The sequence below is a fragment of the Bubalus kerabau genome, chromosome 4, assembly GCF_029407905.1.
Source record: "Bubalus kerabau isolate K-KA32 ecotype Philippines breed swamp buffalo chromosome 4, PCC_UOA_SB_1v2, whole genome shotgun sequence".
Lineage (NCBI taxonomy): Eukaryota > Metazoa > Chordata > Mammalia > Artiodactyla > Bovidae > Bubalus > Bubalus kerabau.
In genome coordinates this window covers 37347150-37369270 of record NC_073627.1, presented here as the reverse complement: position 1 = coordinate 37369270, position 22121 = coordinate 37347150, and the positions used below count along the sequence as shown (strand labels likewise).

Genomic DNA, 22121 nt, shown 5'->3' with positions numbered 1-22121 from the left:
GTCTAGTCAAAGTTATGGTTTTTCCAGTAGTCATGTACGGATGTGACAGTTGGACTATAAAGAAAGCTGAGTGCCAAAGAGCTGATGCTTTTGAACTGTGGTGTCGGAGAAGACTCTTGAGAGTCCCTTGGACTGCAAGGAGATAAAACCAGTCCATTCTAAAGGAAATCAGTCCTAAATATTCATTGGAAGGACTGATGCTGAAGCTGAAACTCCAATACTTTGGCCACCTGATGTGAAGAACTGACTCATTGGAAAAGACTCTGATGATGGGAAAGATTGAAGGCAGGATAAGGGGAAGACAGAGGATGAGATGGTTGGATGGTGTCACCAACACGATGGACATGAGTTTGAGTAAGCTCCAGGAGTTGGTGATGGACGAGGAAGCCTGATGTGCTGCAGTCCATAAGGTCACAAAGAGTTGGACATGACTGAACGACTGCACTGAACTGAAAGAATATAGAAGATGAATGAATACAGAAATAGTCCATGCTCTTAAATGGGATGACTTAACATTATAAAGATATCAGTTGTCCCCAGAATAACATACAATTTGATATATTACCAAAAAAAAAAATTCAATTGGTGTTTTTTTTTAAAGATATTAATAAATTTACCTTCAGATTTTTTGAAGTAATTAAAACACACACACACAAATAGTTAGGTCTTCACTGAGAAGAGTAACAAGAGGGGTCTTGCTCTTCCAGAAATTTAAATTTGCCACAAAGCATTCAGCAACAGTAACCGTATAGTATTAGTGCAAGAACAGAGAGATACACCAATGGAACAGAATACTAGAGACAGAGGTCAGTTAAGTTCAGTCACTCAGTCATGGCCGACTCTTTGCGACCCCATGAATCGCAGCATACCAGGCCTCCCTGTCCATCACCAACTCCCAGAGTTCACTCAGACTCACGTCCATCGAGTCAGTGATGCCATCCAGCCATCTCATCCTCTGTTGTCCCCTTCTCCTCCTGCCCCCAATCGCTCCCAGCATCAGAGTCTTTTCCAATGAGTCAACTCTTTGCATGAGGTGGCCAAAGTACTGGAGTTTCAGCTTTAGCATCATTCCTTCCAAAGAAATCCCAGGGCTGATCTCCTTCAGAAAGGACTGGTTGGATCTCCTTGCAGTCCAAAGGACTTTCAAGAGTCTTCTCCAACACCACAGTTTAAAAGCATCAATTCTTCGGCGATCAGCCTTCTTCACAGTCCAACTCTCACATCCATAGGTACTTACATGTATATCAAAAGCTCGTGCTGTATGGTGAGTCACTTAAGTGGTGTCTGACTCATTTTGACCCTGTGGACTGCAGCCTACCAGGCTCCTCTGTCCATGGAATTCTCCAGGCAAGAATTGCAGGGAATTGTCCAGGCAATTCTCTCTGCCATTTCCTTCTCCAGGGGATCTTCCCAACCCAGGGATCGAACCCACATCTCTTATGTCTCCTGTATTGGCAGGTGGGTTCTTTACCATTAGTGCCACCTGGGAAGCCCATATCAGAAGTGGACATGTGGTAAATGTGGCGGCAATATGAGAAAAATATATTGCATCCCTAACACCCAAAACAAGGATGAACTCTAGATGGATTAAAAAGACCTAAACATGGAGAAGAAACTGCCAACCCACTCCAATATTCTTGCCTCGAAAAGTCCATGGACAGAGGAGCCTGGCAGGCTGCAGTCCACTGGGTTACATGACTGAGCATGCATGTGTGAGGAGGGTAGAGGGAGATGGATTGGCAGCAATAAACTGGTAGAACTAAAAAAAAAAAAAGACCTAAATGTGGGGACTTCCCTGGTGGTCCACTGGTTAAGACTCTGTGATCCCAGTGCAGGAGGGGCAGGTTTGATCCCTGGTCAGGTAGCTAAGATCCCAGCTGCCATGGTACAACGAAACAAACAAAAATGTAAATCTAAAAACTATAGTTCTTAGAAGAAAAGGTAAATTTTGATGCAAAAATGGAAAAGAACACATGCAAAATTTCAAAATCACAAATCCTAAGGGGAAAATTGGTCATTTTGATGATACTAAATTTAAAGATTTCTGCTAAATGAAGTTCACCAAAGAAAAATTAACAGGCAGACGATAGAAGAAGAGAAAATATGTGCAATATCCAAATATGACAATGAACTAATATTATTTGTTTAAATCTCTTGCCAATCAACAGTAAAAATACTCCAAGAGAAAAATGGGCGAAGAATACGTGGAAGGAAATTGCCAAAAAATAGAAAGCCAAAATGCTAACAAGAGTTTAAAGGGATGCTCCAAGCCATAAGTAATCAGAGAAAACTGAAATACAATATCACCTTTCACCTACTGAACTGACAAAAATTGACAAATTCTCATTTATTTAAAATCTCATATAGTCCATTCTGATGGATCCCCTGGAGAAGGGAATGGCTACCCACTCCAGTATTCTGGCCTGGAGAATTCCATGGACTGTATAGTCCATGGGGTCGCAAAGAGTTGGACACGACTGAGCAACTTTCACTCACTTCATAGTCCAATTCTGGATTTTAAAAGACTGACCATCTGAAGTGCTGGTGTGTGGAGGAACTGGAACTTTTAGATATTGTGGGTGGGCAAGTAAAGTGGGACAATCACTTTAGAAAACAATTTGGCCAATTCATAAAAAGTCACACACTACTGCCTGTTGCTAAAGTTTCCCAAAGATGCAAGAAAAACAGTGTCCTGGCACTTTTTGTCTGTCTGATGGTGGCAGCCCAGATTCAATAGGGGAATACAGGGACAGATTGTTTGCAACTCAGAAATGACCCTGTGAGCAGTAAAACCTGATTTACTGAAAAAAAAAAAAAAAAGAAGTTGCACACACACACCTATCATATAATTCACCCATCCTACTCTTAGGTATTTTCCAAGAGAAATGAAAGTACATGCCCATATGAAGACCTGTACTTAAATGTTCATGGCAGCTTTATTTGTAACAGCCACAAACTGGAAATAATGCAAATATCCATCAACAGGTGATGGACAATCTAACTGATTACTATTGATAATCAAATCAACAATATTTCACAATAAAAAAATAAACTCACAATACCCTCAACAACATACATGAATCTCAAAATAGTTATGGGAAGTAAAGAAGTCCAGACAAAAGGAGTAGAATCTGTGTGATTCTATTTGCATAAAATTCTAAAAAATGCAAACTAGTCCCTCGTGACTGAAATCAGATCAGTGGTTGCCTAGGGGCTGACGGGAGGAATTACAAAGAGGTACAAGGAAACACAGAGTGTGATGGGTGTGTTCATTATCTTGATTCTGGGGACAGTTTCAGAGGTGTATACATATGTCAAAACATCAAATTAGCTGTTAACTAGATGTATTGTGGTAATCATTTTGTAATATATACATATATCACTGTGTTGTACACCTGAAATTAAAGTTACATGTCAATAACACCTCAAGATAAAATCTTCATTTATTTATTTGGCTGCATCAGGTCTCAGTTGCAGCATGTGGGATCTAGTTCCCCAACCAGGGATGGAACCTCGGCCCCCTGCATTGGGAGCAGGGAGTCTTAGCCACTGGACCACCAGGGAAGTCCCAAGAAAAAATCTTTTGCTTTATCAAACTGTACATTTTAAGTATGTACAGTTTATTGTTTGTCGATTCTATCTCAATAGAGCTTTTCAAAAACCAAACAAAAACAATAAACTGTATCTACTTCTGTCTTTTCTAGGCACTATATGAGCATTACAGTATTCACCTTCATTAAAACCCTAAGATGTGGATACTATTATTATCTCCCTTCTCATTTTACAGATGAGGTAAATAAGGCACAAAGAGCTTAGGTAACTTTCCCAAGGGCGCAAAGTTATTAAGTATCAGAGCTGGGACTCAAACTCAGGCAGTTCAGGCCCAGAGTCCATACTCTTCACTCGGCTGCTTTTGGGTGGATGCTGCCTGAGAGGGTGGTGTGGTAGTAGCAGAACTCTCCGGAACTCCTGATAGAAGTGGAGACTGTGATAGTCATTCTCAAAAGCAAGCCGGTAGTTTTTAGTCAAATTAGGTAGACGTATACCCTATGACTCAGCAATTCTGCTTATGGAGATAGATATAAATAAAGACAAAAACATAGGCAGAGGCAGAGACATAGCTCCATGTTCACTGCCACATTATTTGTTCTGGTTGGGAAGTGGAGGTGATATGGGTGCCTATCAGTGGGATGACTGACATTGTGGAGCATTAGGCAATGGTACATTATGCAATGAATCAATAAATTATGCAATGAAATAATTATGAAACCATCACTTGGATAATCACAGAACATGAATGGGTTTTCAAAACATAGTGCTCACTGAAAATGAGTAAGATCAGATTGAAAGATATAAACAGATGCTGTGTACTGGGTTGTGCTCAGTTGTGTCCAACTCTTTATAACCCCATGGACTGTAGCCCTCCAGGCTCCTCTGTCCCTGGGATTTCCCAGGCAAGAATACTGGAGTGGGTTGCCATTACCTTCTCCAGGGGATCTTCCTGACCCAGGGATCCAACTCGCATCTCTTGCATCTCCTATACTGGTAGGCAGATTCTTTACCACTGAGCCACCTGCACATAAAACAATTCATATTTTGCAAGAGTACAAAAAAAGGGAGCCTTAAATGCATTGGGATGGTGGGTTTTTGAGAGAAGACAAATGAGAAATGGATATGGAAATAAAGGATAATTTTTAAAATAAATATAAGACATTGATCAGTGAGTATCATGTACCAAGAACTGTGCCATTAATTCAATTCTCTGTACCTGAGATCCTCATATATTGACAAAAACAATGATGGGACAAAGGGAGGAGATGGCATTGCTGGAGCTCAGGGGTCCAGTGTTTCCCTCTAGAAGCTGAAAGTGAAGTGGGCCTGAAGTAGGAGCTGGAGGCAGAGAGAGTGAAGAAACATCCTGGCTTTCTCCTGCCCTCCAATCTCTCACCTCCTATGGGCTATATCCAGTCAGAAGACAGTGAATATGGGAGCTTGAAAACAAAAGCCTGGAAGGATCAGCTCCCCATGTCATAGGGCAGAGCTTAGAAAGGGCTACAACTGGTTCTGAGATCAAATGAGCCAAGGGTTAATTTCTAAGCAAGATGAACGCACACATGCTCCAATGCTAAATGCCCACTGTGTCCTGTGTCTCATTTCTTCCCTTCCCATCCTCTCGCAATTAGTCTCTTTCTCCCACCTTCCCAGACATTTTTATCCCTCCCTCCCAACTCTCCTTATTCCCATTGTCTCTTCTACTCCCCATCACCTTCTCCTATCTTTTTATCTTCTTTATCTAGATCTGACTTGCTTTCCTTGATTCTACTTTCCCTGGGGCTTAAACTCCTAGAAGCACCAGAACAAAGCATCTGAATGAGACTGGGAAAGTTCCTTGACCCAAGTGCCAGGAGACACCCCAAGGCCTGCACTCTATCTGCTACCCTGACTTATCATCTGCCTCCAACCTGTGCCTCCCTCCAGTTCCCTTTTTACCTCTTGGCACCTTTCTCAGCTTTCCCTCTCTCCCTGCCCTCTTCCTTTCATGGCATTCCAGCATCCCTGGTTTTCCTTCTACCTTCCCAATTACCTTCCTTCTCTGCTTCCAACAATCACTTCTGCTCCTTTTTATTCATAAACAATTTGTTCCCCTCAACTAGCAGACTTTAGTTCTTCTACTTTAGTTCCTCTTGGTCAGGTATGTGGAGCCATTTACCAAAGCGTTCCCCCATTCATGACTGTTCCCCAGTCCATATTCCTGACCATCAGGAGCAGACCCTCATTTCATTCATTCAACAAATAAATATTGAGTGCTCATCCTGGGTGAGCTGGGTGTTGAGGATACAGAGGTAAACAAGATGATTATCTGTCCTCGGGGTTAATATACAGAGAAGAAATCATGACAATGTACTATATGGGGACACATGGTTTTCTGGAGCAAAGCCAAGGAAGGTATCACAGGGACAGGGGCGGGGGCGGGGGCAGTTTTTCAGAGGATGAATGGGAGTCCTCTGGTATTCCAGACTAAGGGATTATTAGTAGCCACCAAGAAGTGAAACAGTGCAGTGTGTTCTGGATACAAGAAATAGTTAGGAATTGACTAAAACTTGAGGGGAGGGGATAGAATGTGAGGCAGAGATAGGAGGAAAGGCAAGAGGTTTTGTTCACTCTGAAAGGGGGTTAGAACTTGACAATTGGCAACAGAGACTTCTGAGGGGAGAGTGAGGAGGTTGAACTCTTTTTGAATTGTACTCTGCCCCTCCTTTAGGAAGAGGAGCAGGAAGACCAGGCAGGGTGATGGCTGTCTGAACCAAACTGGCCACAGTACAGGTGGAAAAAATCAGATGAATATGAGGGTTTAGGAGGTTAAAACACCAATACTGGAAACTGGATAAAAGTCGGGGGTGCAGGAGAGGAGGAATCAAGCATGATTTCCTCTTTCTGATAGGAGTGACAGGCTGGCTAACAGGACCGTTCACTGGGATGAGGAAGTTAGCAGAAGCAGGTTTGAACATGCTGATTATGTGAACTGCCCACCCAGGCGGCAGCTGAACACTCGGATCTCAAGCTCCAGAGAGAGGCCTGGGCTGGAAGCAATGAAAGCCTTAAAGATGTGGAACGAGCGGGGACAGTGGGCCGCAGACCACCCCGGCCAGATCCGCTGCGGATCCGCGCTCTCCCTCCAGGTGGCACTAGAGCCCCGTGTTTCTGAGTCCCGTTCTTCACAGCGCGCGCTGTCGGTGCTCAGAGCGTTCTGCTGCTGCTGCGGGGACTTGCCAACTCTAGGTCACGCCCTCCTCGCTGGGCATTCAAACCTGGAACGACCTCCAGAGAGCGTGTCCAACTCGTCCACGCGGCCAGCACATTCTTGGCGGCTCAGGCACCTCAGGGCTGGTGACGTGGTTCGTGTGGCCACCTGTCCCTCCGGCCACCTCCAGGAACCAACGTGGGGAATGAGTGTAGGGGAAGGGCCAGAGAGGCAGTGCTCCGAGCACGGATGCATAGAAAGACGACCCCCGAGGCCAGACACCTGAGCCGCTAGGAACGGAATTTCCTGTGCCCCGGGTCATCTCCGCGTGGGAAGCCTGTCGCGGATCCTTTAAGGCTCCATCTCCCTGTCCTCCCCCGCCCAGGACAGGCTGGGACACCCGGGACCTGACATTTGGCGTCTCCCAACGTGGGAGCTAAAAATAACCACTGTGGGTTACTCCAGGCCATTGCTCTGCACCCACCCCGCGCGCCGGCTAGCGCTCGGTCTCGGGCCGCCCGAGTTCTCTCCCGGGCAAGTGTACCTGGCCCGTCCCCTCCCATCCCGTGGAAGTCGCTTCTTTAGCCCCGAACCTCGGCCGGAGGGCGGAGACTTCACATGAAGGGGAACAGGGCCTCCAGGTTTCCCAGGACCCTGTTCTCAAAACTTGCCGGCGGCAGGCTGGCGGAAACCCGAGGGGCGTGTCTCACCGGGCACGCTGAGGGGCGTGGCCTCGCTGGCCTTCCCCACAGCCGGTGCCAAACTCTCAGCCCCAGGCTCAGGGAGGGGCGTGGCCTGCTGGGGTGTGCGGGCTCCTGGCCAATGGGTGCCGTGAAAGGCGTGGCCCTAGGGGCTGCGGGGGCTGCTCTTCGGGTCTTTTCCCCCCAGCCAAGCTTCGCCAGATTCCCGGGAGCTGCTGTCTGGTTCCTGGGCTTGTGGCTGCGGATCCCGCCAGACTCGCACTCCTCACAAAGCTCCGGGACCCCCATCACCCCCGCGTTCTCCGCCCACCAGGCTGGGGTCGCAGACCCCCCAGTCGCCTCCCCCTCGTCTACTGCAGCTCCTGCGTCTCCAGTTCCTAAGACAAGATGCCGTCGGGCTTCCAACAGATCGGCTCTGAAGTAGGGTTTAGCATGAGGGGGCGGGACGGGGACAAGGGTCCCGCTTTTCTCGGGCTGGGGTCGCGATTGGGGTCAGCTAGGGGGCGGTCCTTGCGCAGGCGCAGGGGGTGGGGTGGGGGACTGGCTATTTATACCCCAGCGGGACAACCCGTGACTGTCAGATTCCAGTCACTCCAAGAGGAAGAATGAGTCTGGGGGATCATTGTGGGCAAGAACCACAGCTGGATTCTGCGCGTCCTGGGTTCGCCCTTTTCTCTAGTTCGCGGCGCTTTGCGCCGGGATCGAGGACTTCCTGCCCTCAAGAAAGCAGATTCAGGCTAGTCTTGCCCTCCAGGAGCTGTCCGTCTGTCCCGGCTCTCCCGCCCGCAGTTTTTCGAAGACCGGAGATGCTCCGTAGGTCCACTCCAACCCCCACTCTTGGCAGTCCTCCAGGACGCTGAACTTTCCCTCGGCCCTACGGTTGGTGGAGGGGTAGAGGGGAGTGTCAGCCCTCCCTCCCCCAGCTCAGGTTTCCTTTTGGAGACAGTCTGTGCCGCCAGCGGTCAGCCACCAAGGCTACCGCCCCTCACACCACCTTCCCGCCCCCATCCCCTGCGCAAGGCTCGCTCAGGCAAAAGCCAGCATGGCCCCCTGCCCTTTGTCGCAGCTTGGAGGGGGAAGGGAGGAGGCCGGGGCGGAGACAGAGAAGGCCATAAGCCAGGAGGAATGACCGCGATGTCCTTTTGGGAATTGTCCTTCTTGAGCCTGTTGGGGGCTTCCAGGAGCCCGCGGAGAGAACCCGCAGATGGAAGAGAAGAGGACAGAGACTGATGATGCTAACACACTTGTTACTTTATAAAAGCAGCACTGTTGGGGCCACTCAACATTCAGTTTTGATTTTCACACTTTAACTTGACAAGGAACATCACCCCTATCTCTTCAGTTCAAAGTGAGGAAGTGACTTACCTAAGGTTGCACAAATCTGAATGGGGGTCTCTTAATGCCAAGCCTGTCCCAAGGTTAGAGAGGAATTGTGAGACCCAGGTTCTCAAATGTTTCTCTGCTTGCTGGACTCAAACATCAGTTTCTCCTTCATGCCCTGGTACTCTTGGGTTCTTCCTGCTCTTGTTTACACTGAGATCTTCGATTGATTCCTAATATGGGTCCACTTTCCCTCATCCCACACGTTGGATGAAACCCAGCATCTTTAGACTCCTATTGGGCCTGGGCCCCTGGAGGAAGGAAAGATGGCACAGTTCCATGTGACATGTCTCCTCTCTGCTTCTGCCTGCCCAGGATGGGGAGCCTCCTCGGCAGCGAGTCACTGGGACCTTGGTCCTTGCCGTATTCTCCGCTGTTCTTGGCTCCCTGCAGTTTGGCTACAACATTGGGGTCATCAATGCCCCCCAGAAGGTGAGGGGCTACAGTTGGCAGAGTGGGGTGCCCAGACAAGGTGGGGGGGTGGGTAGTGAGCAGAGAGGGAAGAGTCTAGCAGCTAATCACTCCTTTGCTGTGCCCCCAGGTGATTGAACAGAGCTACAATGAGACCTGGCTGGGGAGGCAGGGGCCTGAGGGACCCGGCTCCATCCCACCAGGCACACTCACCACCCTCTGGGCTCTCTCCGTGGCCATCTTCTCTGTGGGTGGCATGATCTCATCCTTCCTGATTGGCATCATCTCTCAGTGGCTGGGAAGGTATGGGGCTGGAGGGTGAGGGTGGAGGGACAGGAAGGGAGCCAGAGCATGGGTTCCTGGACTCTCACAGCCCCACTCTGTCTGCCAGGAAGAGGGCCATGCTGTTCAACAACGCCCTGGCAGTGCTGGGGGGCACCCTCATGGGCCTGGCCAAGGCAGCTGCCTCCTACGAGATGCTCATTCTTGGACGGTTCTTCATTGGCGCCTACTCAGGTACCCACGGGCACTGTGGCCCTGTGCAGGGCCTTGCTGTCCTTCACTAACCCTGGCCTTGGGGATGGGGGTGGGGGGCGGTGGGCAGCTGCCCTGAGAAGCTCTCTTCTTCCCTCTGCTCAGGGCTGACGTCGGGGCTGGTACCCATGTACGTGGGGGAGATTGCCCCTACTCACCTGCGGGGCGCCCTGGGGACACTCAATCAACTAGCCATCGTCACTGGCATCCTAATCGCTCAGGTGACTGGGCCTGGCTTCCTGGGAGGTTGGGCAGGGGGTTGGGGCTCTGGGTACAGGCTGAACATCCTGCCCTCCTTCCCTGCCTTCTCCCACAGGTGCTAGGTTTGGAGTCCATGCTGGGCACAGCCACCTTATGGCCACTCCTCCTGGGCATCACCGTGCTGCCTGCCCTCCTGCAGATGGTCCTGCTGCCCCTCTGCCCGGAAAGCCCCCGCTACCTCTACATCATCCGGAACCTGGAGGGGCCTGCCAGAAAGAGTGAGCTCCCGTGCCATCCTGCGGGCACCTGTGCCTCTCCCAGGCCCTCTGCCTGCCCTCTCAGGCTTGAACCCCCTCACCTCCAGGTCTGAAGCGCCTGACGGGCTGGGCCGATGTGTCTGAGGTATTGGCTGAGCTGAAGGAGGAGAAGCGGAAGCTGGAGCGTGAGCGGCCCCTGTCCTTGCTCCAGCTCCTGGGCAGCCACACCCATCGGCAGCCCCTCGTCATCGCCATTGTGCTGCAGCTGAGCCAGCAGCTGTCAGGCATCAATGCGGTACGGGCATCAATGCGGTGTGGACGCAGCCACCTCCAAGAGGGGCAGGGTTAGGGAATAGCCCCAGAGGAAGGAAGAAGGGAGCAAGCCCCTGCTTCGTTAAAATTCAGAGTCAGTCCAGCTTGGTGTGGCTTCAAGGGAGGAAGGAACATCCTTGTCATCACCTTTTCTTCTGGCCCACTTCTAGGTTTTCTATTATTCAACCAGCATCTTTGAGTCAGCGGGGGTAGAGAAACCAGCCTATGCCACCATTGGAGCCGGTGTGGTCAACACAGTCTTCACCTTAGTCTCGGTAACTGCTGGCCTCTGGAAGGGTCCCACCGTTGGCTTCTGGACATAACTGGGTGTCCTAAAGGTCCAACCCTTGGTTGACCCCAACCACCCAATCCCTCCCACGTCCCAAGCCCTGAAGGCCCCTGGCAAGCCCTGACTCTCTCTGCAGGTGTTCTTGGTGGAACGGGCTGGGCGCCGGACCCTCCATCTCCTGGGCCTGGCAGGCATGTGTGGCTGCGCCATCTTGATGACTGTGGCTCTGCTTCTGCTGGTGAGGCCTGAGAAGAGGGAGGGGACCAGCCTCCCAATCCTGGGGAACTGCCCCAAGGGGCTCTGTGGACAGCCAGGGTCATTCCTCAACATACATGCCTTTGACCTTGGGCCCAGGCCGTGTGCCAAGACCATGCCCCTGAGGGACCCAGGCTGCATGCATTTCCTCCTGCTCTAGAAGGACACTGTAGCATTAGCCTGGCAGCCAGTGGGGAGAGCCCCTGTCAAACCTCAAGGACAGTAATTCCTAAGAACCCAGCTCTAGAATCATGGGGGAATCGACATAAGATCCTGAATCAGCACAGGGCAGCCAGCTGAATGTCAAATGCTTGAAGGCATGTTCTAACCTAGGTGGCAGGTCCCCTGCCTGTGAATGGCTGGTAGGGTCAATGCCAGTTTCCTGGGTGGAGGGCAAAAGAAGATCCTGAAAGACCTGACCTGAGTTCTCCACCCTCCCTGCCCGGCCCCCAGGAGCGGGTTCCAGCCATGAGCTATGTCTCCATTGTGGCCATCTTTGGCTTCGTGGCCTTCTTTGAAATTGGCCCTGGCCCCATCCCCTGGTTCATCGTGGCTGAGCTCTTCAGCCAGGGACCCCGCCCAGCGGCCATGGCAGTGGCTGGGTTCTCCAACTGGACATGCAACTTCATCATCGGCATGGGTTTCCAGTATGTGGCGGTAGGTCCCCTGCCCCCGCCCCCATCTCCCACACCATCAGCCAGAGGAGGGCAACGTATCACTGGCCCAGATGCTTTCCACTCAGCATCCCCCCACCCCACCTCGCCCATAGACTGCTGGTTGGGGGCTCACTTTAGTGGACCACATGGGTCCTGAAGACCGCCTGCTCCACCAGAATCAAAGCAAAGAAGGGAACTGAGCTAGATGGAAAACAACAGAGCTGTCTTCAAAGCCAACTACTGGCATAACTTACTTAGGAGTAAAATTACAAACTTCGTATTAATAGTGCAAATGGCTAGGAATCCACCTAGTGCAGTAACTCAGGATGGAAAGAGAGGGAAAAACCAGGAGAGATGGGGTTCATAAAATTCTCTTTTCACTAAATTCTCCTGGCAATTTCCATTGCCCACCAAGGAGCCACCTGCTTCATGCAGTGTCCCAGTTCCCTGTGAGGATCTTTGGCCCCAAGCCAGTCCTTTAGTCCTGGCTTGCCCAAGGCCACCCGTTCCCTCCCCTCTGTCAACACCTCTTTCTCCACTTGTCCCAGGATGCTATGGGTCCCTACGTCTTTCTTCTATTCGCGGTCCTCCTGCTTGGCTTCTTCATCTTCACCTTCTTAAAAGTGCCTGAAACCCGTGGCAGGACGTTTGACCAGATCTCAGCCGTTTTCCACCGGACACCTTCTCTTCTGGAGCAGGAAGTGAAACCCAGCACAGAACTGGAGTACTTAGGGCCAGATGAGCATGACTGAGGGTCACACAGGGGTGGGAGAGCCAGTTCTCTCCACTTGCCCAGAGACCCCCCTCCTTTCCTCTGCAGCACTTTAACCCTCTCTTCCCCATTACTTCCAGGGCAGAGAAAACCCCTGCAGCCTGGTGGGATTGGGAAGCTGGAGGGAAGGGTGGTCTGAGCACCCCCTTATTCCCCTCGTGTGACTTCTTGGATTATTTGTGTTGTGGTTAGGCAGTGGCTGTGGGGTGGGTCAATCTCCCCTCCATCTCCTTCTTCAGTAGCCATCCCCACCCCTCCTCAGCTCCAGAATACTTGTGCCCTGGCTAGTGAAGGGGGTTTACAGGGAGGAGAGACTCTAGGACTGACTTTCCAGTGGGGGTGAACCAAAGCCGAGAGCAGGACAGAAGCGAGATCCAGTTCCTGCCACCTTGGACTCCTCCCCCTCTGGCACTTCCTCGGAATTCTTGCCACAGACTCTGGGTGAAAGGGGAGGGGGTCTGTCTGTCCCCTCCAGGGCAAAGGACACACCCCCTTCCCAAGATCTAATCTCACTTCTCACACGGCAGGCTCAGTCCTCTTGCTCAGCCTTCCAGGGTGAGAGGAACACGCATCCATCCATGGTGAGAGGGACAGTGGGCTCCTCTCTAGACTCAGGGTTCTGGGCTCCACCCCCGCTGCTCCCCAAGGCTGCCAGGTGGGGGCCCCAGCTCTTCCCTCCTCTCCCATCCTGGGAGGGTATTATACCCACAGGCTTTTGACCAACTAAGGGCAAGAGGGATTTGAAAGGCTGCCTGTAAACACTGGGCTGGGAGGAGCCTTCAGATATTTTTGTATATGTTTGAAAAAGCAGGGGCAGGGAGAAGAAACTGAAGGTCTGTTGTACTAAATGTATATATAGAGAGATCCGTATATAAAGTTACTGTATGAGATATGCATCCTGTCGTGTGGAGGCACTCCAAGACGGGCTGAGACCCAGGCCACAGCCTCCCCACCCCTGCCTCTTCTCCATCCTGCCTCAGTTCCAGGCCACAGAATCCTCTGGACTGGACGCTGTCACTCATGCCTCCACTTAAGATCTGGAATCATTGCCTTTGTTAACAGTAGTAAAGCCTCAGTAAGTTGATGCTGCAGGTGCCAGACCCTGCTCTTGGCAGTTCAGGAATCACTCATTCTACCAGGGAGGCAACAGTCCCATTTCACAGATGGGAAAAGTCAGTGTCCCAGGGATGAAGGCACTTCTGCAGAGCTGCACAGCTAGAACCGTGGGAACAAGGATCCAAGAGTAGGCCCTGCCTACGAACCCCTCTCCCTCCTGCCACCGTCAACAGAGCATTACCAGCAAGGCTCTGAAGAGAAAAGAGGCAGAGACCAAGACAACAGGAAAGCCCGTTTTTGTTTTTACTGGAGGCTCAGGTGGCACACGACAGTTCATAAAATGGCTTCAGAGGTAGGGGGAGCAGGGAAACAAAAAATAAACTGGGATGGGAAAGAAAAACAACCAGGAGGAGGGAAGAGCTGGCTGGTTCCTTCTCAGCCTGATTTAGGGGAGGGAGTTGATGCCTCTGAACAATAAGGATGGATCCCTTCCTTCAACCCTTGGTAAGGGAGAAAGGAAAAAAAAAAAAAAAGCAAAAGGCTGTTGCTTTGGCCCTCCTGAGTCTCAAGGAATGGGGGGAAAAGCCGGTGTTTTGATGTCACAAATTATGGGAAAGAGGGGAGGGAGGTGTTGGGTAGAATACAGGTCAGTTGGAAAAACTGGCAGATACCTGAGAGGAAGAGAGATGGAAAAGTCACACCAGAAACTTACCACCACCCAGCCCCACCCCCACCTCTGGGTACCCAGCCTGGGGCCTGCCACTCACCCGACGGTGGCTCTGGGTGTCCCTTGAGTTGGAATCACTCCAGTATGGTGGTTGGGGGGTCCCCACTGTTGATGGGGGCTGAGGTCTAGAGAGAACAAGGGTGGTCGGCTGAGACCCTCTTGTTCTTCAGGGCCCCCAGCTTCAACCTCTTGCACCTTTTCTCTTCCCGTTCCTCCCTCAATTCCCATCCACAGGCTGGTGCTGGGGCTCCAGCAGAGCCAAGGGAGTCTACAGGGGGTGATGTGGGCTCCAACGCCTCTGCTGGGCTTTCCTGGTGGGTGGGTTGGGGGATGGCTGCCAGGGATGGACCCGGCAGTCCTGGCTCTTGGGTGTCAGGCTGCCTTGAAGCCAGCATGAGTGGGGACAGGGCCAGGAGAAGGGGGGACAAAGAGAGTGGGAAGGAAAGGGAAAGGAAGACAGGAGTGGGGGAAGAAGGGACAGGGGAAAGTTGGCTCCAGGCTTTTCTTTCCTTCTCTGGCCCCCCACACGGACAGTCCCAGGTCCTCACCTCTGGGGCTGTGGACTGCCTGGGTCCCGGGGGCTGCTGCCGTCTCCGCTGGAAGTAGGGGCGGTTTCGTGGGCGCTGGGGCTCAGGTCGGGAGCCATCAGTGGGGCCTTGGCTGGGCTTGGTCTCGCCATCCCCACCTTCTGTGGTGGGTTGCTGGGGTGGCCTGGGGCGGAAAGGCCTGGGGCAAGAAGCGAGGACCCTGAAGGGACAGGAGCCCAGTGCAGACCACGTCCCTCCCTCCTAGGATCCCCCCAGCAGGGGCAGACTAGCCTGCCTTCCTTTCCCATCCCAGGGGTGCTGCTAACCCTGAGCACCTGGGCAGTAACGGCTCAGTGGCCCAGCCCTCCTGACCTCTGGCTTCAGGCCCCTCCCCTTCCCATCCCTGGGTCCCCACACTGGCTGGTGAAGGGGAAGCCAGGGCCCAGGAAAGGGAGTCTTACCTTCGGTACCTGGGCCGGAATCTGGGTGGGGGTATCCGCTCATCCCCCTGCTGCTGGTCTCCCTCCAACGGGGCTGTCTCTTTGGGTTCTACCCCGTCTGTGCCCTGGGGACATGCAAAGGCCGGGGGGAGCCGGGTGGCACCAGCTGCTTTGGTGTCCACAGCTCTTCCCAGCCCACCTTCCACCCTACTTCCTCTGGGCTCCGGCCTCATTAACTTCCGCTCCTTTTCCAGGATGTGGGCATCTGGTTCCCATGTTGTCAGTCCCCCTCACCTCTATAGGCTGCTGCTGGTTGGGGGGCCGAGGGCCTCGCACGAAGCGCCGTCGGTAGAAGAAGGGTGGTGGGCGCCGTCGTCTGGGCCGCTGCCCGGAGTCTTCAGCACGCTCCCCTTCGCTGCCTGGCTCTGTTCCACCCGATGGAGCCTCTGCCACCATGGGTGGCGGGGCAGCTGGGCGGGGCCGGGGGATGAATCGGCGGAACCTGCGTCGGTTGGGGGCATAGCGGCTGCCCTTCACTGGCACCCCCCCAGGCCCAGTTACGTTAGCAGCTTCTGCGCCCTGGGGAGGAGGTGGGGAGGAACTGGTGAGAACCAGCTCCCACGACAGATGCACAACCTCCCAGTCTGGCTTGAATCACTGTCTTCCATCCTTCCAGGTAACTGCCCCCTCTCCAGCTCCTCTAACTTCTGGTTCTTTCCACCCTCCCCAGAGGAGCAGGGGCCAGTGGTGTTTGGACGCTTCTGGGAGGGGCCTCATCTGCAACTGGTCCTTTTGAAATAGCTGCCACTGGACCCTCATGAGGCTTAGCCTGGAGGTGTGGTGGGGATGGAGAAAGAGGGCTGGCAGCAGGGGAGCATCTCCTGGAGGGCTGATTCTGAGAGGAGAACATGGGCACAGGTGCCCCATGGAGAACAGACATGGGCCTGTTGAACTGCAGAGAGAGCCCTGACTGTGACAGGGGCACCTTCTTTAGGACACCCCTTGAAGCAGCCAGAGCCTTAAGGACAAGTTCTGCTTGAGAACATGGTCCTGGTCCCACAGCCTGTGCTGCCCGGGCAGAGCCTGGGTGGGAGTGGGGGGGGACCTCCAGGGCACCCTCCTCTGGTTTGGCGGGCTCTCCAACCGCAGCCCCCGAACCTTCTCTCCTTCCACGACATCGAACTCCACGGTCTCCCCATCCCCAACGCTGCGCAGAAACTTCCTGGGGTTGTTTCTCTTAATAGCTGTCTGGTTAAGGAAAAGCCAGGAGAAAGGTGAGAATGGCCGGGATCTCTCGCACCCCTGTGGGGCCCACCACCCACTTCCATTCTTTTCAAAATTTTACTTGTGAGCTGGGGCTGGAGTGTGAAGCAAGGAGAAGGCAAAGTTCAGCAGGGGAAAAGCCACAGACTAGGGGCCTTGGAACAACTGTGTAGTTACCACGGTCCCCAGGACTCACTCCCTCTTCCCCTGACCCCTCAGGGATTTCCAGAAGGGAAGCAAGAAACATGAACTCAAAAGCCAAACAAAAAGCCGATAGTCTTAAGTTACAAAGTGGGTAACACGTACTATGTTTCTTACCTCAGTCCCACTGAGCGCGCATTCCACCAAAGCAGTGGTTCTCAAACTGTGCCGGCATCACAATCACCTGGAGAGCTAGTTAAAACAGGCAGCTGGCCCCGCCCCCAAGCCTGACTGATTGGCTAGGTCTGGGGTGGGCCTGAGAATCCAGATGTCAGGAGATGCTGCTGGTGCGGGGACCACACTTTGAGAACCACTGCGCCCAAGTAGCGCTAGCCTGTGTCCTTTCCCTCGGACACCGCCTGTGATTCGTTCCTGGGATGTTCACAGGTCCCAGAAGGGAGTGAGCCGTGCCGTGCCCAGAGGGCAACAAGCACATTTCTTACAGAGACAACCCAACACAAGTGGGGCCAATGCAGTTAGTACAGCACCTGTGGGATGGATAGGGAACTATTTCCTGGTGGGAGGTGAAAGCTGGAGAGCCAGGACTTGTGCTGCTAAGAGGACAGTGGCAAAGACCATCAGGGAGGGCGGGTTCCTCCCCTCAGAAAGCCATCCCAGCTCTTACCTGGTGAACAAAAACATCCTCCTTGGTGTCATTCCTGCAGGACAGGATGGGGTGTTAGGTGATGATTTTGGTAAGGCACTCACCTCTGCTGAGGCCTCCTTAGCTGCCAATTCCCAAGACCTGTGGCCCCATCCTCTCTACCTTCCATTGCTGCTTGGGGTTAAACAGGGCCCAGAGAGTAAGACAAGAGCCAATAGGGCCCCCTGAAGCGGGTATGAAGAGCAGATCCCTAAAACCTCCATGAAAAACCTGGGCTTCATGAGGAAAGGGCTGCAGGGTCAGCAAAGGCACCTTGAAGGAGCTGGTTCAGCCTTTACCTGTGGAGCTCTCCACCCTCTCCACCCTCTACCCCAGGGCACCTTAGAACCTGGTAGTGCTGGGTGTCACTGTCCCAAGCCAACAACCCCTGCTCCCCAACCCACACGTGGAGAATTCCTCTCAGTCTCCTTCCTTCTGCAGTCAAGGAGGGAGTGAGTAGGGACAGGAGCAGAGGTGCAGAACACCTTTGAGGAGGGGAAAATGTGTCAAGAACTGGCTCCAAACAGCCCACAAAACTTTATTCTCAGCCTGGAGGTGAACCCCAGGGTCAGGCCCCCTCTCAGCACACCAAGAGATCAAGGGTGAGAAAGAAGATATTAGATCATTCTCTGTCACTACCTTGCCCATCACCCTAGTTTACGCTAGCACCCCAGTAGGGGGGTGGGTGTGAAGAGGTATTCCCTCAGAACCTCCCAGGAGTCCTCAGTTTCCAGAATTAGAGAAGGACCCTTCCCTAGAACAAGTGTTCTGGCTTTAAAGCACTTGGATCTGCACAAAGGTCAGCCTGCTAAGAGGGAACTGAGGCCTCCCAGGAGGGCTGGGCCGGGCAGGGTGCCTGGACTGGGGAAGGGCCCACTGAGGGAGACCTGACTCCGCTCAGAATCTGACACTGTGGCCCCTCCCAGTTTGGGGGTGTGGGGGTGCTGTAGAAGGAAAGCAGCAGCCTCAGGCTGGGCTGGTGCCTTCTTTCCTCAACCCCCACCAGACTCAGTCCCATCAGGTGGGGCATTCAGTGAGCTAACAGCTCTCTAAGGGAGATGAGTTATGAGAGTGCTATGTGCGCTGCTCGAAACAGGAAATGAGTGAGGATTCGGCCGGAGGCACAGAGAGCAGGTACATTCTGCCCCAAAGGCGGCGGCAAACTAAACCAGAAGGTGACACACACCAGCTGCGAGGATCAGAGCCAGATTTGCCAACTTCCTAGATCATTAACCCTCTGCTGCCCTTGAAGATGTGGAGAAGGTTTTGTCATGCCCACATCTGTGCTGTGGTTAAAGACTTTTAATCAGCATCAGCTGGACACTGCAACCATGTGCCTTGGTAGGGGTAGAGATGAGGCTGGGAAGGTGTCCAGTCTCATAGATCAGTTTGGAAGACACCCATTCCACCCCCTCCCTGGGTTCCTCAGATACCTGTTGATGAATCCGTAACCATTCCGCACGTTGAACCATTTGACAGTGCCCAGGACTTGGATTGCTGCCAGGCAGAGATGCAGTGGGGGCAGTAAGATAGGGGGAAGAGATGGAGTTGGACTCAGTTTTGGGACACTCCAAAATCTAACCAACCTATTATCTATTAAGCTAAACTTCATGCCAACCAGGTTTTACCCAGTAGCTCCAAGGCATTCTTACCCAATTACACTAAATGCAACCGCCCCTACAGCGGGGCTCAGGGTTTCAAACCTCTTCCGATTCTAAGGCATGCTTCTCACATCCTACAAATTTAGGCCCTTAACCTAGAAGCGGGTACTTACTTGGTCCACGAAGTTCCGCCCTCACGTCATAACTGGGGTCTCTCTAGCCCTCCTATTGTAAGGGTCACTAGTGCACTTGCGTCCCGGGCTCAGATATTTACCTAATACTAGCCCAAATCAACAAGATCAAGTCTCCCGCCCCGGGGGCGTGGTCAGACCCTAGCTGGACCGGCCAGCCACTCCTTCTCACCCAGGAAGACACTGCAGAATTTCCCACTAGGGAAACTCACTACGGTCCGCTGGTCCTTTGAGCCTCGAGCCGTACCGGCCTTCGGCTTTCCGGACCCCGCCGGGCTCCACGATGCCCCTCCCCCAGCCCGTCGACACCCCCACCCCCGCCTCCCCCTTAGAGCCGCCCTGGCACGCGCCCCGCCCCTCACCCAGCACCGGCTTGTCCGCCTGACTCCGGGCCGGGGGCGCGGGGGTTCCCGAGGCCGCCGTCGCCGGGTTGCCAGGGGTGCGGGGGCCTGGCGCCGAGGGGGTCCCAACAGCTGGGCCCGAGGCCGTTCCGACCCCGCCGCTGCCCGCCCCGCCGCCTGCTTTCTGTGGCTCCCCTGCGGGCACCGGGACCACCACCGCTACCACCCCTGCCGCCGTCGCGGGCACCGTCGCCGCGGGGGCCGCTGTCGCCACCACTGCCGCCTCCGCCTCGCTCATCCCGCCGGGTCCAGTACCGGCCCCCGCCGCCACCACCACCTCCTCCGCCGCCGCCACCGCCACCGCCCCGGCCCCTCCCCCTGGCTCGCGAACCCACCGCCCCGCTCGGTCCTCGCGCCCCGAGCCTAGCCTGCACGCCGGCAGCCGGCCCTGAACCGAGGCCAATCGTAGCCCGCAGCCGCGGCGCGTGCAGGCCCCGCCTCCCGACCACAGGCCAATCCTAGCGGAGCAACCCCAGGGTGCGCACGCCAGCCCCGCCTCCCAGACTTCGCGCGGAGGCTGCGGCCCCCGCCCGCAGCCTAGTAAGTACACCTGGGCCCCGCCCCGAGGCCATCACGTGACAGACCCAACCCAACCCATTGGCCGACGGCCGCTTTCCCCTCCCCCCCTCCGCCCCTTTCCACCGGCCGCGGGAAATCAAACGGGCTGGTCGCGCCCCAACCGCCACCTGGCCTCTACGCGAAGGGCGGGGCGAGGGCGCAGCTCCAAGGTTGCCCCTGACAACCCGGGCGGGGGCCTGAGCCCGTAACCTTGGTCCTGGCTGTGGGCGGCACGGCTCACTTCCACTCTATAGACCACCTTTGCCCGCACACCGCCGGGTGTGGTTGCTTTCTCCCAGCCTGCCCGACCGTCTCCCTAGAGGATGCCCTGTACCCTGGTCTGTGGGATCAGCCCGCGGGGCCAACCAGACTTTCCCAGGTGATGGTTGCTCTCTCAAGCCGAGCACTCTCCCACTTGTTGGGTTGTTTTTGACGTATGATTTACATACAGCAAAATGCACAATTCTTCTCTGAGTTTTGATAAACGCATTCATCTATGCAATCAACACCCTAATCAAGGTGTTTTTCCCTTGCTCTTGAACCCTTTCCGGGCAGGCCCAGACTCCTCACAAAGCATCTTTTCCACCGGAGATCAGTTTCAAGATCCACAGTACTGGGTGCTTTGGTCTCCGGCTGGGCCTCGCTCTCCATCTCCCTGCCCTCTCCCTGGCAGCTCCCTTTACCTTCTTTCTTTTATCCAACTAGCCAGACTCTTCAGACTCAAGCCGAAGTGACATAGATGTCTCTATAGGTGACTTCTTCAAGTACCATCTTATATATCACTCCTCACTATCACTTCATCCTTTACTTTTCTCATGGCATTTTTGGAAATAGAAATTGCTTATTTACATTATTCCTGCCCCCTCCGAAACTCTAGACCAGTGAACTCCTTGGCAAGAACTGTGTACTTATGTTTGACGCCTGGAACAGAGTCTGGCACAACATAGGCGCTCAATATTTCTTGAGCAGATAAATAGTCCCCATTCCACAGATGGGGCTTCCCTCATAGCTCAGTTGGTAAAGAATCCGCCTGCAATGCAGGAGACTCCTTTTCGATTCCTAGGTCGGGAAGATCCCCTGAAGGGAAAGGCTCCCCACTCCGGTATTCTAGCCTGGAGAATTCCTTGGACTGTATAGTCCATGGGGGTCACAAAGAGTCGGACACGACTGAGAGACTTTCACTTTCATTCCACAGATGAGAAAAGGCCTGGTGCGAGGTTTGCCCCGGGTTTCTTGGGAGCCCTGGTGTCAGGCCTCGGAGCCACAATCTCCCACCCAGAAAGATGCGGCTCCAGAGGTCTCTCCCGCCGAGGGCAGTCTCCCGACCCCAGCAGGACGCGTATTTTTAGCCGGGACAGCAAGCCCTGGGGCACCACACGTGCAGCCATGCGCTGCCCGGCCCCACGTGTGCTTCCCCAGTCCCGGAATACCACCCCACCCCGCCCCCGCCAGGCAGGCGTCCCCTTTCCAGCTGCGGCCGCTGCTTATCCCGGTACCGGCGCGCCCTCTGCCTGCCGCTTCGGTAGGCAGCGTGCCCTGGCTTCCTCTCTGTCCTTCCAACTGCTACCCAGCCCGCCCCACCGCTCCAGACCTCTCGCAGTTGAAGATGCTATTTGCCAGGGCATCGGGTCCCGAAAAACAGCCAAGATGCGAAAACAACTAAATCAAGTCCAGGATGTAAAGGATACAGAAATGACCACCCTCTTTTAGATTATTAAGGACCGACTTAGCTGTATCCTCCCTGGCTTCCCTGGTGGAGGTAGTGGTAAAGAACCTGCCTGCCAATGCAAGAGAAGCAAGAGACGCGGGTTCAATACCTGAGTTGGGAAGATCTCCTGAAGAAGGGAATGTCAACCATTCCAGTATTCTTGCCTAGAGAATTCCATGGACAGAGGAGCCTGGCGGACTACAGTCCACTTCAGTCTCAAAGACTGAAGCAACTTAGAATGCACACCCCGAGTTCCAGGAACAGGAGAAGCAGAAGAGCAAGCCTAGGGGAGGCA

At 53.7% G+C, this 22121-nt stretch overlaps 2 protein-coding genes across 3 annotated transcripts; one reads left to right on the top strand and one right to left on the bottom strand.

Moving 5' to 3' along the window:
• Positions 1-7583: 7583 nt before the first annotated feature.
• SLC2A4 (solute carrier family 2 member 4) lies at positions 7584-14105 on the top strand. 2 transcript variants are annotated; one of them, XM_055576699.1, is made up of 11 exons: positions 7584-7863; positions 9139-9255; positions 9365-9537; positions 9626-9750; positions 9874-9989; positions 10085-10247; positions 10334-10371; positions 10709-10813; positions 10964-11065; positions 11536-11739; positions 12287-14105. In XM_055576699.1, exons 1-11 carry the CDS (start codon positions 7831-7833, stop codon positions 12488-12490), a joined length of 1380 nt encoding a protein of 459 aa, XP_055432674.1. In that variant the 5' UTR covers positions 7584-7830; the 3' UTR covers positions 12491-14105. The 2 variants fall into 2 exon arrangements, with proteins under 2 accessions (XP_055432674.1, XP_055432673.1); XM_055576698.1 differs by having other exon boundaries at positions 7587-7863; positions 10334-10521.
• YBX2 (Y-box binding protein 2) lies at positions 13856-19798 on the bottom strand. Its single transcript, XM_055576700.1, has 9 exons — positions 19522-19798; positions 18801-18864; positions 17350-17383; positions 16419-16508; positions 15555-15839; positions 15282-15385; positions 14842-15019; positions 14334-14418; positions 13856-14237 (listed from the first exon to the last, which is right to left on the bottom strand). Exons 1-8 carry the CDS (start codon positions 19796-19798, stop codon positions 14368-14370), a joined length of 1083 nt encoding a protein of 360 aa, XP_055432675.1. The 3' UTR covers positions 13856-14237; positions 14334-14367.
• Between the last annotated feature and the right edge of the window lie 2323 nt (positions 19799-22121).

Coding starts and splice junctions, on each gene's coding strand:
- SLC2A4 (XM_055576698.1), top strand. CDS start 7,831: ATGCCGTCGGGCTTCCAACAGATCGGCTCTGAA. Junction 9,990..10,084: donor CTGGCATCCTAATCGCTCAG/GTGACTGGGCCT, acceptor CTTCTCCCACAG/GTGCTAGGTTTGGAGTCCAT. Junction 10,248..10,333: donor GGAGGGGCCTGCCAGAAAGA/GTGAGCTCCCGT, acceptor CCTCACCTCCAG/GTCTGAAGCGCCTGACGGGC.
- YBX2 (XM_055576700.1), bottom strand. CDS start 19,798: ATGAGCGAGGCGGAGGCGGCAGTGGTGGCGACAGCGGCCCCCGCGGCG. Junction 16,509..17,349: donor AGGATGTTTTTGTTCACCAG/GTAAGAGCTGGG, acceptor TTCCTTAACCAG/ACAGCTATTAAGAGAAACAA. Junction 15,020..15,281: donor TTCCGGCCCAGGTACCGAAG/GTAAGACTCCCT, acceptor TTCTTGCCCCAG/GCCTTTCCGCCCCAGGCCAC.